General features: G+C 46.4%; 1 protein-coding gene across 1 annotated transcript in view; it reads left to right on the forward strand.

Annotated features, from left to right (window-relative positions):
- The window catches only part of TMED8 (transmembrane p24 trafficking protein family member 8), an 84,383-nt gene that overhangs the window by 14,224 nt on the left and 51,886 nt on the right, over positions 1-18,273 (forward strand). Inside the window, exons 3-4 of the mRNA XM_069207652.1 lie at positions 9,349-9,439; positions 10,351-10,474. Coding sequence (XP_069063753.1) covers positions 9,349-9,439; positions 10,351-10,474 — 215 coding nt within the window. The remainder of the gene's footprint in view (positions 1-9,348; positions 9,440-10,350; positions 10,475-18,273) is intronic.

The following is an 18,273-nucleotide window of genomic DNA, read 5'->3' on the forward strand; positions in this document are numbered from 1 at the left end:
GCGTTTTAGAGGAGATTTTGGTACTCTGGTGGTGTTCATTTTTTAGGAGAAAACAGCTTGCCGTTTGCTTATTTTACAGTACATTGAGCAAGTAATCGTGGGCAAAATCTAATAGCACTCGGGCCACAAAAACTCTACTCTCCCACTCGCTATGGCTGGTCAGATTTTATCAGGGCAAGCTATTTTTAGGGCCTCCTAGTCCTTTCTGCTGAGAGAGCTGGAACTGCTAAAGAACAGATGTTCTGTTTGTTCAGCAAGTGGATGAGCAGTACAAATGCCTTTAAATCTTGTTTTATCTTGTCACATTTGCTGTGATCAAAGACAGCGGTCAAATGTCAGCTTTTGTCTTCTTACAAGTTGCTGCTTTGTTTTATTCTGAAGAATGGTGTTTACTTTTCTTTTTCTGAATGCGAAATTAGAGGATTTTGTAAAGTGACATTCAGAGACAAAGAATCTAATAGGACCAAAACATATCAGAACGCTTTACTTGGTGAGGTGCAAATTATAAAATTTTGCAGAAATCCAATTTTGTGACCATTTCGAAAATCTACTGTCTGTAAATAAGTGTGCTCCCACATCATTCTTTAGTAATATATTTATGAAAAGTGAGAGGTTTTTAAACATGAATTGAGAAACGTGTGCTGCACCCTTATGACAGTGCTGTTAGTCAACGAAGAGGAAAGTCAGGAGTCATATGGAAGGGTGGATGGAATGTTTCATTCTGACCACGTAATTTGGCATCTCTGCATTACTCTTGTAACATGGAGTTCTGACCAAATTTCACCAATCGCTGTGGGGCAGACTTTTTTCCAGCAAAGCTTGAAAAAAGCAAGCTGGGAAGAGTGAGCAACATTTGTCATTCCCTGGTACAGTTTTCTAAGGAGGGCCGTTGCGGTAAGAGGGCTGCTTTTCAAGTAGATTTTCTGCAGTTCGAGTAGGGTTTCTACTTGAGCAGCTGCAAAACCAAGTCATATGGCCACACGCTCTTGTGCACTGCATCAGGCCGTTCATGCTGACATTTTTTTGTAGCGCTGAGCGCGCTAGCAGCACTAAATTACAGGACAACATGCATAGTTTCTGGCCATTGGTGGAACTCCACGGAAACTTGCGGATATTTTTTATCTAACTCCTCAAGTTCCGCCAACCCCTCATCATATGCGGGCTAGACACTTATTATTCATGGGGAAACAGTTTAGTCTATTAAATCAAGAGTCTTTTACAAAGCAGACATGCTGAAATTTGAAGGTGCTCTCATGTGATAATCAAGAAAAGGAAGGATTGGTGAAATAAAATGCCAAGCATCACAGAATTTTAGACCAGTTTGTGGACCAAGAGCATTACAATTAGATTAAAAAGATTATTCAAGTCTCTAGACCTGTAGGTCTAGTAACGTTTTCATGATTTTTTTTAAGACCTGGTACCGGACAGGGGAGGTTTGGGTAAGCAACACATGGCCTAGGGTGGGGGGAGCAGCATGGGGGTATGGGTGACATTTTAAAAAATTGTGAAGTGGAGAGCATTTACGAGCTCTGTGGATGAGTCCCATTGGTCAGGACATCACAGGGTTTAAAGATAACCTTATAGCAGTGATTGGGGAGAGGTTCAACAATTTGTAACATTAACGTTGCTAGTAAACATGTGAAGAGTAAGATGATGCACTTTTCTTTGACCTAACAGCAGGTTTTTTGATCTCTCTCTCTTTCTTTCTTTCTCTCTCCCTCTCTCCCTCTCTCTGATGCCCTTCACACGTGTATTGTCTAACACTTGTTGATTCACAGTCACACATACTCATGCTCATAATATCAATCCCTGATACTTTTTACACAAGATTACTCACACACACTTGTTCACACGTCGTACCCTCGCAATGCAGACACAGTTGTCTTTCACGCACAAACAATTGGAGTTTCAGGTACGTACTAACTAATGGGCAAGAGAAAGATGAAGTAGTTAAATGAAGATCAGAGACCAATGGGTCCATGATCTGAGTGCGCAATGGTTGGTGTTACTGGATTGACGTATGTTCCTGCTTGATGCCTACATTACACCCGGTGTCACAAACCTATAAAGTCAGAACTAGAAGGGGTAGAGCAAGTATTTTTGCCACTCTTGGCAAAATGTATTTTTCCTCCATTATCCCTTTCACATAACGGCCCAGAAAGTGTCATTGTTAAACTCGGAACAGATTCTCAAAAGAGAGGTAAAATGAGTGCAGCTCTACATATTTAACTCCTTCGCTGCCAGGCCTTTTCCCCTCCTGTATCGAGCCTTTTTTTGGCTATTAGAGGGCAGACCACGCTTAGGCCCTCATACCTTTTGGTCCACATAAGCTACCCATGCCAAATTTGCGTCCTTTTTTCCCAACATTCTAGGGATTCTAGAGGTACCCAGACTTTGTGGGTTCCCCTGAAGGAGACCAAGAAATTAGCCAAAATACAGCAAAAAGTTCGTTTTTTTGAGAAAAAAAAATGGGGGGAAAAGGGCTACAGAAGAAGGCTTGTGGTTTTTCCCCTGAAAATGGCATCAACAGAGGGTTTGGGGTGGTAAAATCACACGTTTCCTGGCTTTCAGGAACAGGCAGACTTGAATTAGAAAACCCAATTTTTCAACACATTTCTGACATTTTACTGGGACATACCCCATTTTTACTATTTTTTGTGCTTTCAGCCTCCTTCCAGTTAGTGACTGAAATGGGTGTGAAACCAATGCTGGAGTCCAGAAAGCTAAACATGTCTGAAAAGTAGACCAAATTCTGAATTCAGCAAGGGGTCATTTGTGTAGATCCTACAAGTGTTTCTTACAGAAAATAACAGCTGAAATAAAAGAATATTGAAATTAAGGTGAAAAAAACAGCCATTTTTCTCCACATTTTACACTGTAACTTTTTCCTGCGATGCCAGATTTTTGAAAGCAATATACTGTTACGTCAGCTGGACTCTTCTGGTTGCGGGGATATATAGGGCCTGTAGGTTCATCAAGAACCCTAGGTACCCAGAGCCAATAAATGAGCTGCACCTTGCAATGGTTTTCATTCTATACCGGGCATACAGCAATTCATTTGCTGAAATATAAAAAGTGAAAAATAGTTATCAGGAAAACCTTTGTATTTCCAATATGGCCACAAGATAAGGTGTTGAGAAGCAGTGGTTATTTGCGCATCTCTAAATTCCAGGGTGCCCATACTAGCATGTGAATTACAAGGCATTTCTCCGATAGATGTATTTTTTTACACACTGTCTTACATTTGGAAGGAAACAATGTAGAGAAAGACAAGGGGCAATAACACTTGTTTTGCTATTCTGTGTTCCCCCAAGTCTCCCGATAAAAACGGTACCTCACTTGCGTGGGTAGGCCTAGCGCCCGCGACAGGAAACGCAAAATGGACACATCACATTTTCACAAAGAAAACAGAGCTGTTTTTTGCAAAGTGCCTAGCTGTGAATTTTGGCCTCTAGCTCAGCTGGCACCTAGGGAAGTCTAGCAAACCTGTGCAATTTTGAAAACTAGACACCTAGGGGAATCCAAGATGGGGTGAGTTGTGGGGCTCTGACCAGGTTCTGTTACCCAGAATCCTTTGCAAACCTCAAAATTTGGCCAAAAAAACACTTTTCCCTCTCAATTCGGTGACAGAAAGTTCTGAAATCTGAGAGGAGCCACAAATTTCCTTCCACCCAGCATTCCCCCAAGTATCCCGATAAAAACGGTACCTTACTTTTGTGGGTAGGCCTACTGCCCGCAAAAGGAAATGCCCCCAAACACTATCTGGACACATCAAAATTATCAAATACAAAACTACTTTTTTGTGTGTGTATTGTGGGGGAGGTGGGCTGGATTTTTGGTCCTGGGCTCAGCAGCCATCTAGGGAAACTAACCGAGCCCAGACATTTCTGAAAACTAGACACCCAAGAGAGTCCAGGGAGGTGTGACTTGTGTGGATCCCCCCCAATGTTTTCTTACCCAGAATCCTCAGCAAACCTCAAATTTAGCTTAACAAAATCACATTTTTCCCACATTTCTGTGTGGGATCACCGCACCAAGACAAATTTCATACCACCCAACGTTCCCCTCAGTCTCCCGGTGAAAATGATACCTCATTTGTGTAGGTGGGCCAAGTGCTTGTGACAGGGAAGAGCCAAAAACATGTCGAAATTGAGGGGGAACCAAAGCGGGTCCAAAAGGGTAGTTTGCAAAAAAACATTTTTAGGCTGACAAGTGCAGCAGAATTTTTATAGGTATAGATGAGATAATGCTGGGTGGTAGGAATTTTGTGATTTCCAGCAAAGTTGGAGGTTTGTAGGGCATTGTGGGTAAGAAAGTGGTGCAGGGTGCATGTGAAACACACCACCCTGGAATCACCCAGATGTTTAGTTTTAAGATGTGTCTAGGTCTTGTGGATTTTTCTACATGGCAGCGTCCCAAAGTCCATAAAGTGCAGCCCTCACCATTCCAAGTGGGACAAATTTGAGAGTTAGCCAAGCTCTCATGGCCCAAATGTAAAACCAAAACCCAAAATAATCAAATGTCTTCTTGCTTGCTGTGGGATAAGATGTTTTAGAGTGCGGGGAGAGCTGAAAGACTGTTACCCCCTTCAGTTGGGGTGGGGGCATAACCAGGCCCATACTGGCTGGTAGCCACCACCCAACAATTCTTTTTTATTTTTTTTATTCTCTGGCATGTTGTAGACTTTATGCCCCCACCTCCTCTCCCCTCCCCGGGGTGTGGATCAGGGGTAATTGCTCCATCTGCAGAACAACTTTGGCCCCATTTACATGGGGTGGGGGTATGGGCATACACCTACCCTCTTATTTTTGTTAAAAAAAAAAAAAAAACTTCCCTGGTCTCTGGTGGGCATTCTGCTCCCCCTTGGGGGCAGATGGGCCTTCCAAAAATAGGCCAATCTACCCCCAAGCAAACTGTAATGTGCCCCCATGGGGAGCGACCCTTACCCAAGGGGCTGCCCCCTAAAGAGAAAACACACATACACACACACACCAATCCCTGGTGCCTAAGGGGTTTGGCCCCCCCCCTCCAAGGGGAGGGGGGTGGGCAGATCGGCCTAATAGAAATACGCCGATCTGCCCCCAAGGGGAGCAGAAATGGGCAAAAATAAATTTGCCCCCCCATGGGAGCAACCCTTGCCTAAGGGGTTGCTCCATACCTCTAAAAAACAAAAAAAAAATGATCCCTGGCGCCTAGAGGCTTCTGCCCCCCCCCCCCCTCCCCCCAGGGGCAAATTGGCCTAATAACAATAGGCCGAAATGGCCTAAAATAAATTTGACCCACCCCCAGGGAGCGACCCTTGCCTAAGGGGTCGCTCCCCTTGTGTGAAATTGGCGCAAAAAAAGAAATCCCCGGTGCCTAGTGGTTTCTGCACCCCTAGGGGGCAGATTGGCCTAACAAAAATCGGCCGATCTGCCCCCAAGGGGGGCAGAAATGGACTAAAATAAATTTGCCCCCAGGAAGTGACCCTTGCGTAAGGGGTCGCTCCCTTTCCGTGAATTCGTCATAAAAAATAAACTCCCTGGTGTCTAGTGGTGGCCTCATAAAAATAGGCCGATCTGCCGCCAAGGGGGGCAGAAATGGCCTAAATATCATTTGCCCACAAGAAGAGTGACCCTTGCCTAAGGGGTCGCTCCCCAACCAAAAAAAAACACACCAACCCCCCAAAAATGATCCCTGGCGCCCAGTGGTTTCAGCCCCCCCTGGGGGCAGATCGATCTAACAACAATAGGCAGATCTGCCCCCGGGGTGGGGGGGGGGGGCAGAAAAGGCCTTGAAAAATATTGCCCCCCTGGGGAGCGACCCTTGCCCAATGGGTCACTCCCCTCATGCCAGTTTCCATTTCAAACAAAAATCCCTGGTGTCTAGTGGGCATTTCAGAAGTCGGATTGCTTTACGATCCGGCTTCTGGAATGTTCAGAGAGACTTCAAAGGGAAGGAAATTCCTTTCCTTCCCTTTGAAGCCTATCAGGCCCCCATCACATGATCGGAAGAGAAATGCAAAGCATTTCTCTTCCGATCGCGCTGGAAGCGGCCTCTGATGAGGTCAGCGCGCGAATGCGTGCTGACGTCATCAGACGTTACTGGGGTGGTCGGGGTGGAAGGGGAAGGGCTTCCCCTTCCATCCCTGCCTTGGGAGGGGTGGGAGGGAAGCCCACAGAGGGAGCGCTAGCGCTCCCTCTGAGCTCAGTGCCGAGGACGTAATGGTTACGTCCTCGGCACATGAGCACTGTGCCGTTGGACGTAACCATTACATCCATGGCACAGAAGGGGTTAAGCTGCTGATGTCAACACTGCACCTCAGTCGCCGGTCTACTATCCCAATCCCGCAAGTAGAATATGTAAAATCACAGTATTGGTATTTCTCCCCATCACAGTAAGGATAATTATGAAAACTGAGAACATTTAAAGTTGCACGCACAATTAACCATCCTGCGTGAGCACATTTACATTTACTATGCAAAAGGATCACAGCATATAAGAAGAAGAATATGCAGATTTGTATAGTGTGACTAATCACCTGTGAGCGTATCCAGGCGCTGTCCATAGGCATGGGGATATTAAGTGATTTGCCCAGAATATGTCAATGAAAAGTTTCAGTGGATTAAATGCGGGGGGAAAAAGAAGTGCATGTGCCCACCATAGAGACAAGTGAAAAATTGTGCACAAGCAGAAAGCAATGACCTCACAGTACCAGTGCTTCAAATATATTACTGTGGTCTAATAAAATGGAAAGGTGGCACAGGAATGGATGAGAGAAGGAGCGCAAGAGAGGGATGAGAGAGTCCGAAGTGGCGGAGCCTCTAAAGACTGATGGCCATTAAGGAGGGACATGAAACGAGGAGTAGCAGTTAGTGAGGAAGGTAGTCAGGTGGACATAGCAACAGCAGTATAGAGTGTACAGTCATGGAGAAACTTGAAAGAAGAGTTGAGAGAAGTTACAGTGAAGGGCAGAGGGAGAAATCGAGATCAACAGAGGTACTAAAAAAGAGCGAGAGACGGTGAGTAGTATCAAGGAGAGAAATAGAGGCCATGAATGGTGTGTGCTTGTGTGAGAGACAGACGTACGCAGAGAAATACAGATATGGTAGGAAATGGGACAAGAGAAGTGGTCTAGGTGTACACCTACAAAATGAAGTGGGCCCCATTTTTTCTTATTACTTACCGATCCAAGATTGATTAAAAAAAATATATATATTTCTTTTTTTTAAAGATAGTTCAGAATCATTTTTTGTTATTAATTTTTTTTTGCCAAAAATGGGTGGTGGGAGAGCAACACGGATGGTGCTAGTGGGAGGAAAGCAATACAGTGGGCTCAAATGGGGGAAGCACACGCAATGTCTGATGGGGGAAGCAAGCAACACAAAGGGCATAGGTGGGTTAAGCAACATGAACGGCACAGGTGGAGGGGCCCAACATGAAGGGCACGGGTGGGGGAAGCAACACAGAGGACATGGGTGGGGGGAGCAACATGGATGGGAGAGAAGCAACACGCAGGGCAGAGAAGAATATGGGTGCACAAGACTGCAACACTGTACACATGAGGGAGCAACACAGGGGTTTGCGCTCACACAACAGACCAACATGGGGGCACATGTGGGAGAGCAACATGGGGGTGAGAAAAAGCATTACTGGGAGGGCGCTTAGAGAGCAACATGGGGAGCACAAGCGAAAGAGATCGAGACAACCACAGGGATGGGAAAGAAGCAGACGATGAAGATAGCTAGAAAGATTACATAATGGTTCCTGACTCTGGCACAGTGGTGGTAATTCCTCTCATTTTCTGCATCCACAGTACAATTTGTGCCCTATTGTGGATATTTTTTATGCACAGTGGTGGTAATTCATGATATATTTTAGGATTCCATGTATGTCATTCCTATTAGAAGGCCGCACTGTCCATTATGGTGGAGGTGAGAGAGAAAACGTTCTCTGCATGGCTTGGGAAAGTCTGGACCTCTGTCCTATGTTTCCCATAGTTAATCTCTGGTCATTTTCTTTGTTCTGTGCGCTGATGACAGGAGAAAAAAAATAATCGTGCGTATTCATTGTCAGTCTGCTCCTTCATGGATTGAGATCCAGAGCAGTTCTGAAGGGGCAGAATATGTACATACTTCCTTTTCTGGGTAATACTACCATCAGCTTTTCTGGCTGATGGGCCAGACTGCTGCTGCTGTGTGTGAGGTTCCCTTTCAATGCTCCTGGGATGTTGGGGTGCGGACAGGAATGCTTTGTTCAGCCAGCGTTTGTATTCACACAGTGTGTGCCATAAGCAGCCAAGAAGTGGGCGGACAGTAGTGCCTAATGTAGTCAGGCGAGGATGCTATAGGTGTGCATCTTACAGCCAGGGGAACAGGTGAACTGGTTTGCTGTCTCTGGGTTCAAGCCAGTGAGGGGTTGGGCTAATTCTGGGTGACATTGGAGGATGGGGGGGGATTCCTAGTTTCTTTCAGTTTTTTTTTTTTTGTTATCTCCCATGCTAAAAACTCTAGCAGTTACTCTTTTAACTTTGTAGTGCAGAGAATGTGTATTTTGTACGTGCATGCCAACAGTTTTACTTCGTTTTCCCAGCAAGAAACTAGAATGGCATGCCGAAGTACTCATTTTCTGGTATGGTAAAGTACAAAACGTAAAATTAGCTCCTTTGTGGAACAGCTTGAAAATCCAAACATATTTAATTTGAGTTATGAGGACCTCGTAGTGCTTTGCCTTCACAGACTATCCGAATCAGAGGCACTGACTTGATGGAAGGGAATTACCATGTAGCGCGTTTTATGTGTATGGCAACTATATACATTTTTACCCATCCTAACAACAAGAATAAACGCCTTCACCCCTTCCTTTAAAATCTGCTGGCTAGGGAAAAATAGTTGCATTCTTTAAGTGTTGATTAAACTCTCTTATCACACCAAAAACACATGAACTATTTCTTAGTTTGATTGGAAGGCTGATATGAGTATACAGTACCCTCAAGGACCCTCCCTAATAGAAGAAGTCCTCCAGAATATTAGGCTTAGCAACACCCGCTTCCTGTTTTCTCAGTAGAGATGATTGGTCCTTCTGGTTTAAGATTGGCCATGGATGCCTCATCCCATCTCTCTCCCTCTTCTACACATCTTATATTTGATGCATCAGAGATCAAAGACTGGTGCTTGGACCTGATGTTTTATTTCAAGCCTTCACCATGCATTTGGTTAAGACCACATAGTCAAGGGAGCCTTTGCTAGGCTAAGATGTAACCGTTTTTATTCCAAAGCCTTTCAACAATACTACTCCTTATTGTTGGACTGTGTAATATTTGCCGTATATTTTCCTAATGTATGTTTGTTTTATCATCATTGTTTGTAGATGATGCAGGTCCCTGCAGTGACTCCGAGCCTGTAGTACACATGGCAACACTCTCCGTTTCGGAATCCACACAAGAAGCTTTGACTGAGGGGTATGTGTCGCAGGGGTAGCATTCAGTGAACGGACTACAAGGGACAATTCTTGCTGCTCATGGCTTAAGTTGTTAAAACTAAATTTATTGTATACTTTAATGTGTATGCCTTCTGGAGTTATTTCTCCCCCGGTTAAGAAAAAATGACTTCCAGATCTTTTTCCCCATCATCTCAATGTCACCAACCCACCGTAGGGCACCCTCTGTTTCTTTTGTAGAGTACTTTCATTAAGATTTCCTTTCTTTCTGAATCAGATATGCACTGTAGTGATCCCTTCGAGGAATGTCCTGTCAAGCTAGACTTGTACATGCTTATTGCTGCATGCCACAGTTGTACTGATTCTTCTTCCAAGACCCAACCCAATGCATCTAATAGGGTACTGGCTGTCTCCACTGCATACGAGGTCTGTCTTCTATTCCAAGGGCATTCGTCAGAGCCATACTCTGGTCAGAGGGTATCTTTGCTGTGCTATTATTTGCTTTATCCAGGACTGTAGCCAGTGCATTACAGCTCCCTGATGACATTGGTAAATGACATAAAAATGATGAACTTGGCTGCACTGGGGTCTGCTCCATGCATACCCTCGAAAGTGGATCTTATTTTGTTATTCTGTCAAAGCTTTACCAGCATTTCTCTTCTCTCCGCCAAAGTTGGGTGCAGTGTAGAGCCGTCTGGTTCAAGCCAAGATTATCAAAACTGAAGCTCTTGCACTGTGGCCTGTAGCATTATCCACTACTTTGTTAGGGTATTGCACATGCGTGCTCTACCTAACAAGATATCGAAGGGAGAGTAACAAGTATAAATAAGCAGAGACATCAAAAACAAATAGATTTTATGTTGTCCAAATAATGTTGATTTGTTTTGTGATGCCTCTCTTTCAAAGTGTGAGTGATATCTTTTTCTCTGAGAGGTCACAAATTGTGTCACCGCTGAATTCTGCAGAAGATGCTGGGAAACATCAGAATGTGCCAGAGAAACTAGCTGTAACTGGGGAGGACGTGCTGCAGAGCAACGGAACCTTATCAGCCTGCAAGGTATGAGCCATGCCAGGCTATTGGCATACTGTGATGAAATATCCTATGAATTTCCACAGGGTCGAAACTCTTGAACATGTCTAATCCTACACACATAGCTGTTCGGTAATGACCAAGAGTTTTTTTTTATGCACTTGGGTACCTACTTTCTTTGGTTTGGCACTTTGTCACTGACTTTCCATTAATAATGAATTATTTTTATCAAACAAGCTCAGATCCAGGACTTGCTTTCCAACATGAAGGTCAAATAAGTCACACACACTCTCTTCACAGGCACAAGCTCTCTTGAATTCTTTACCAGTGACTCTCCATCATGAATGAGGACCTTGAGACCCGTTCAAGGTGGATGAATCTCCGCATTCTAGGTGTCCCTGAATCGACAGAAATGGGACGTATAGAGGATTATGTGGAAAACATGTTAACGTCGCTTTTCCCCAGTGCTCTTTCCCCGCTGCTAGTGGTTGATCAAGCTCCTAGATCCTCGGCCCGAGGCCTCCACCGGAAACCCCTGCCCAACCCATTATAGTGTGCTTGCTGAACTATAGGGATCAAGATACAGTGCTTGGTCTGGCCCGTGAGCGCAGACCAGTTATCTACAATAACCACACGCTCTACATCTTCCGAGACTACACCCCTGGCGTCCAGGTGGCGTGAAGGGCTTTTCTACTGGTGTAGCGCTCGAACAGCAGCTACATATTCCTTAATCTACCCAGCACAACTGAGAATCCAGCTCAAGGGAAAGCTGTATTTTATTAACAGATCCGAAACAAGCTGTGAAATTTGTAAAAACTGTCCCTAAGAAATCTGGCTTGTCTGCCCTAAAGTGGGACGGGGGTGCTGCCTGAGTGATAACAACTGAGTACAACATGTGCTGAAGGAGTATTGAGCTGCTGGTTGAACCCTGGCCTAGGGAGTTGAACAACATGATTCACAGCATAGATTGCTCCATGTTTGCTCTTTTTCCACTTGTGTTTCTCCTGTCCACCCATCCCTTAATTGGGAAGGGGACCGATGGCCTCTCCAGTGCCCCTAAGGATGAGTCCATGGATATGGTTACACCCATGGAGTTTGGGGTTGTTTTTGGGGATGGCTTGGGTGGGTGTAGGTTGTCTGGTCCATTTGGGGGGCCGACGCGGGTGGTGTGACTCCTCCCCCCACTCAGACAAACTGGGCGCCTCCATAGGATGAGTGTAATTTCTACATGGCATCCGTGATGCTGCATGAAGCCTCAAGGAGATAGTTTAACGTTAAGATGTCTGTCTTGGAATATAAGGGGGCTGAATGACATGCTCAAAATGCGCCTGATATGCCGACATGCTATAGATGTCTGTATGCTGCAGGAAGTCCATTTAGCTGCAGAATCTAGGTCGCAGGTTGGATGGGGGGAGTGTCCTATTGCGGTGTACTCCAGTTATGCTTGTGGCATGACAAAATAATATTCGTAGGGGACTTCCGTAGCGCACGGGGGAAGATGATTTGTGACCCAAACAGATGCTGTGTGATGCTCACTGGTGTGCTTTACGATCGTCCATTTCAACTGCTATCGGTATATGACCCCAGCGTGGATGATCCGGAGTTTTTTTTGCAGGAGTTTGGCGCTTGGCGGGTATGCTCGGCTCTGGGACTCTGTTATGGTGGGGGTGATTTTTTACGTGACACTTAATCCAGCTGTGGACCGTGGCAGCTGCGCACAGTCCCAAAATCCGTGTGCTACAAAGGTTTTGAATGATATAATGATGGAGCATGCCCTGGTTGATATTTGGTGAGCCAAACGTGGTATGCTTATGGAAGGCACCTGTATTAATATGGTGCACAACAGTTGGTCCTGTATTGACCTGTTGCTTGGCACTAGAGAGGAGGAGCGCTGGGCGGCAGAGGTTAAGCTTCTGCCGCAAACATCATCATACCACTCTCCGGTGTTTCTTGAGCTGCAGATTTCTTGGAGTGTTAGATGTGCCTTCACCTCGTGCCTCCCTGCAGGTGCTCTGCCTGACCAGGTATTTAGAGCGAAGGTGCAGGAGGCTATTGTGAAATATTTTGCCCATAACAAGTGATCAGTGTCTTGCAGCGGTGTGCTCTGGTGGTGGAGTATGCCTTGCCAAACAACATGACGTGCTCCGGGTGTTATGTCGGGAGCTGGCTGATCTGGAGGGTCAGCTTGCTTCCTTGGAGTGATGCTATTAAGAGTCCTTGGATGGTGCCCTCCTAGCGAAGCCCAAGGACAAGATGACACAGTACGATGAAGCAGCACATTGTGAAGTTTGGTTTTTGGGAAAGGAGGCAACGGAGAACACGCTGGAAGGATGCTCGGCGCGATCTTGAGGAAACCCTGAGCAGGTGACTACTTTGCTGAACTCAGGGATGAAAGGGGGATGCGGTGCGCGGGGATGGTAGCAGTGCAGAGAGTTATGAAGGACTTTTACACATCTTTGTACTCCTTGCTGAATGTACCAGACCCCGAGCAGTACACTGAGTATTTTGACACGATCAGCCTGCTCTGGCTGGAGGGCATGCACAGGCAATGCTTGGAATCCCCTTTCTCTGAGGATGATGTCATACGCGGTCTACAAAGCGATAAGGTGCCGGGACTTGATGGTCTTACAGCAGCCTTTTATAAGGAATTATGTGGAGCTGTTGGCGCCGCAATTGTTAAATATATTTGCCGAGTCCCTAGAGGGAGGCACACTTACTCCTTCACTTTTCAAGGCATTCATAGTCACTGTGTTGAAGCCTGGGAAGGATCCTGGTCTTTGTGATTCCTATAGACTGCTGTCGTTGATAAATGTAGGCAACAAGATTTTGGCAAAGTTGATTGCATCTAGACTGCAGCTTCTGCTCCATACCATTGTGCTCACAGACCAGTCGGGGTTCATGCCTGGCTACTCTACCATGTATAGTTTACGCACCTTTTTTGCAGTGGCCCAGATGGTGGATCCTAAGAGTCAAGCTGCAGTGATTTTTAGGGTCGAGCCTGCGTCGCATGCGATCGTGCACGTGTATCTCTAGCGAGATGCTTTAGGTATTAGAAAAGGGCTTGGAGCCCCGTCGACGTCACGTCGGTGTCTTTCATTGGCAAGTTGGCTTGCCTGTTAGAATCCGCTTCTTTTGATTAGTGGAAGGCACGCACACGTCATGCCTTTTCCGGTGGTTAGCCCTCCTCGAGCGCAGCAACCAAGTACAGAAAACATGCGAGGCTCGCTGGGTTTGTGGACTACATTTTCTCTATTTTCGCAGCGCGATCTCACTTGGCAGAAGTCGAGCACTTCGCATACTATCGATCTTGTTACACAGTTAATTGCACTTTTGCCGGTTACGTTCATAATAGCACTTTTGCCGATAGGTATTATTAAGTGTGAACTGTAGCAGCGCGATCGTGCTGTGTTTTTTTTTTTTTTTTTTTTTTTTTTTTTTTTTAATGCAAGAAAAATCCGATTGGGAGTTTACAGCTGTGAACAGCTGTAACTCCGACAAATGCGAGACCCTAGTGCATTGCAAATGTTTGTTTTCTTAGATGCCACAAAGGCATTTGATTCTCTTGCGAGGCCCTACTTATTCGCAACTTTTGACCAGTTGGGCCAAAGCCCCAGATTTATTCAATTGATCCAGCTCCTTTACTCTAACCAACTGCTAGGTTGAGAATCTTTCCCGATATCCAGGGTCATCTGGCAAGGATGTCCCCTTTCGCCACTGCTGTTTGCGGGTGCGTGCTTGCGACATCATCATCATCATCATAATCTGGGATTGGCGTATCGCCAGCGTCCTATTTTAGTGTCAATGTACGCTAATGATGTCACCTTGTATGTGCGAGACCGACCTATTCACCAGGACCCCATTATAGAAGAATTTGCATGGTTCGTTCTACTCTTAGGTGTTGCAATAAATTGGGATAAATCCATTATCTTTCCATTGTCAGACGCTATGACTCCACACACCTTGGCTTATCCACTACGTTGGACAACTGAGCCAGGTTGATACTTGAGAATCTGGTTGCACAGAGATGTGAATTATATTTGGACCGAAAACTGGCAGGGCGATCTCCTGTCTGGAGGATAAGATCGAAACCTGGCACTGTCCTCCCCCACTCTCGTTTAAGGGACAAATTCTTATATTTATTCATCAAGATCCCCATGCCTCTCAAATCCTGGTTTAAGAGGAGACTTTGTTCGATATTAGTATCACTGGTACAGGAGGGTAGGCATCCCAGAATTTCATGGGAAATGCTAACCCAGCCATTGGAACTGGCACTTGGAGCTATATTACAGCTGCGCCCAGGCATACTGCCCACTTCTGGATCCATCCTATCAGATATCTACGGTACACGGCCCATGAGCAGGATTTCATATGGTCGCGCACACTTTCTAGGGCATTATGTCTCTCCCCACGTCGGCCGCGCTTGGGCATAAACATTGTAGCGTGGACAACCCTTGCTTTACAGATGCTATTTCACTGCACGGGCGCTTCTACTTTGTATGCACCTTCTATGCTGCTACTTGACCAACCTGGGTTGCCGGTTACGGGGGAGGGTAATGTACGCACGCTCCTTTGCAACATGGAGTTGACCACTAAGGGCTCCTTGTACATGGATGGTCAATTTGTGGCCCCCATGACAACTCGCCGCGAACCCTACAACACTGCACTATACTATTTGACCTATTTTCAGTTCAGAGCGGCAGTATATGCATGGTACAGCGACTTTCCCTCCCCAACACGTCTATTTCAGACCTTGGTGCTACTATACACCGCCCCAACTCCCAGGAGGTTCATTATTCGCTTATATGCAACTATGCAGAGTACTGCTCCCTCTACTGGACCAAACGCTAGAGCGCACTGGGAACACGATTTAGATATGCCCCTGTCCGACGAGTTCTGGAAATACTGCTGTGAGCATATGCAAGACCTTTTCCCAATTATAGGCTGCCTTTAATTCATTTAAAGTTTATAAATCGCTTATACTGTACCCCTCAGTGGCTCAGCCATATGGGATTGCGCGCAGACTCGGCATTCCCTAGGTGTAGGAGGCTGGACTGGCTTGTAGTGAGTACCAAGGGGTACTTGCACCTTGCACCAGGCTCAGTTATCCCTTATTAGTGTATAGGGTGTCTAGCAGCTTAGGCTGATAGATAATGGTAGCTTAGCAGAGCAGCTTAGGCTGAACTAGGAGACGTGTGAAGCTACTACAGTACCACAAGGGTCACTTGCACAATATCATAAGAAAACACAATACACAGTTATACTAAAAATAAAGGTACTTTATTTTTATGACAATATGCCAAAGTATCTTAGAGTGTACCCTCAGTGAGAGGATAGGAAATATACACAAGATATATATACACAATAGCAAAAATATGCAGTATAGTCTTAGAAAACAGTGCAAACAATGTATAGTTACAATAGGATGCAATGGGGACACATAGGGATAGGGGCAACACAAACCATATACTCCAAGTGGAATGCGAACCACGAATGGACCCCAAACCTATGTGACCTTGTAGAGGGTCGCTGGGACTATTAGAAAATAGTGAGAGTTAGAAAATTAGCCCTCCCCAAGACCCTGAAAAGTGAGTGCAAAGTGCACTAAAGTTCCCCAAAAGACAAAGAAGTCGTGATAGAGGAATAATGCAGGAAAGACACAAACCAACAATGCAACAACGATTGATTTCCAATCTAGGGTACCTGTGGAACAAGGGGACCAAGTCCAAAAGTCACAAGCAAGTCGGAGATGGGCATATGCCCAGGAAATGCCAGCTGTGGGTGCAAAGAAGCTTCTACTGGACAGAAGAAGCTGAGGTTTCTGCAGGAACGAAAAGGGCTAGAGACTTCCCCTTTGGTGGACGGATCCCTCTCGCCGTGGAGAGTCGTGCAGAAGTGTTTTCCCGCCGAAAGAACGCCAACAAGCCTTGCTAGCTGCAAATCGTGCGGTTAGTGTTTTTGGACGCTGCTGTGGCCCTGGAGGGACCAGGAGGTCGCAAATTGGACCAGGAGAGAGAGGGGACATCGACCGAGACAAGGAGCCCTCTCAGCAGCAGGTAGCACCCGGAGAAGTGCCAGAAACAGGCACTACGAGGATGCGTGAAACGGTGCTCACCCGAAGTTACACAAAGGAGTCCCACGTCGCCGGAGACCAACTTAGAAAGTCGTGCAATGCAGGTTAGAGTGCCGTGGACCCAGGCTGGACTGTGCACAAAGGATTTCCGCCGGAAGTGCACGGAGGCCCGAGTAGCTGCAAAAGTCGCGGTTCCCAGCAATGCAGTCTAGCGAGGTGAGGCAAGAACTTACCTCCACCAAACTTGGACTGAAGAGTCCCTGGACTGTGGGGGCCACTTGGACAGAGTTGCTGGATTCGAGAGACCTCGCTCGTCGTGCTGAGAGGAGACCCAAGGGACCGGTAATGCAGCTTTTTGGTGCCTGCGGTTGCAGGGGGAAGATTCCGTCGACCCACGGGAGATTTCTTCGGAGCTTCTGGTGCAGAGAGGAGGCAGACTACCCCCACAGCATGCACAGACAGGAAAACAGTCGAGAAGGCGGCAGGATCAGCGTTACAGAGTTGCAGTAGTCGTCTTAGCTACTTTGTTGCAGGTTTGCAGGCTTCCAGCGCGGTCAGCAGTCGATTCCTTATCAGAAGGTGAAGAGAGAGATGCAGAGGAACTCGGCTGAGCTCTTGCATTCGTTATCTAAAGTTTCCCCAGAGACAGAGACCCTAAATAGCCAGAAAAGAGGGTTTGGCTACTTAGGAGCGAGGATAGGCTAGCAACACCTGAAGGAGCCTATCACAAGGAGTCTCTGACGTCACCTGGTGGCACTGGCCACTCAGAGCAGTCCAGTGTGCCAGCAGCACCTCTGTTTCCAAGATGGCAGAGGTCTGGAGCACACTGGAGGAGCTCTGGACACCTCCCAGGGGAGGTGCAGGTCAGGGGAGTGGTCACTCCCCTTTCCTTTGTCCAGTTTCGCGCCAGAGCAGGGGCTAAGGGGTCCCTGAACCGGTGTAGACTGGCTTATGCAGAATTGGGCACATCTGTGCCCAAGAAAGCATTTCCAGAGGCTGGGGGAGCTACCCCTCCCCTGCCTTCACACCATTTTCCAAAGGGAGAGGGTGTAACACCCTCTCTCAGAGGAAGTCCTTTGTTCTGCCATCCTGGGACAAGCCTGGCTTGACCCCAGGAGGGCAGAAACCTGTCTGAGGGGTTGGCAGCAGCAGCAGCTGCAGTGAAACCCCAGGAAAGGCAGTTTGGCAGTGCCAGGGTCTGTGCTACAGACCACTGGGATCATCGAATTGTGCCAACAATGCCAGGATGGCATAGAGGGGGCAATTCCATGATCTTAGACATGTTACATGGCCATATTCGGAGTTACCATTGTGAAGCTACATATAGGTATTGACCTATATGTAGTGCACGCGTGTAATGGTGTCCCCGCACTCACAAAGTTCAGGGAATTGGCTCTGAACAATGTGGGGGCACCTTGGCTAGTGCCAGGGTGCCCTCACACTAAGTAACTTTGCACCTAACCTTTACCAGGTAAAGGTTAGACATATAGGTGACTTATAAGTTACTTAAGTGCAGTGAAAAATGGCTGTGAAATAACATGGATGTTATTTCACTCAGGCTGCAGTGGCAGGCCTGTGTAAGAATTGTCAGAGCTCCCTATGGGTGGCAAAAGAAATGCTGCAGCCCATAGGGATCTCCTGGAACCCCAATACCCTGGGTACCTCAGTACCATATACTAGGGAATTATAAGGGTGTTCCAGTAAGCCAATGTAAATTGGTAAAATTGGTCACTAGCCTGTTAGTGACAATTTAGAA

This window comes from Pleurodeles waltl, chromosome 9 (assembly GCF_031143425.1).
Source record: "Pleurodeles waltl isolate 20211129_DDA chromosome 9, aPleWal1.hap1.20221129, whole genome shotgun sequence".
NCBI classification, from domain to species: Eukaryota; Metazoa; Chordata; class Amphibia; order Caudata; family Salamandridae; genus Pleurodeles; species Pleurodeles waltl.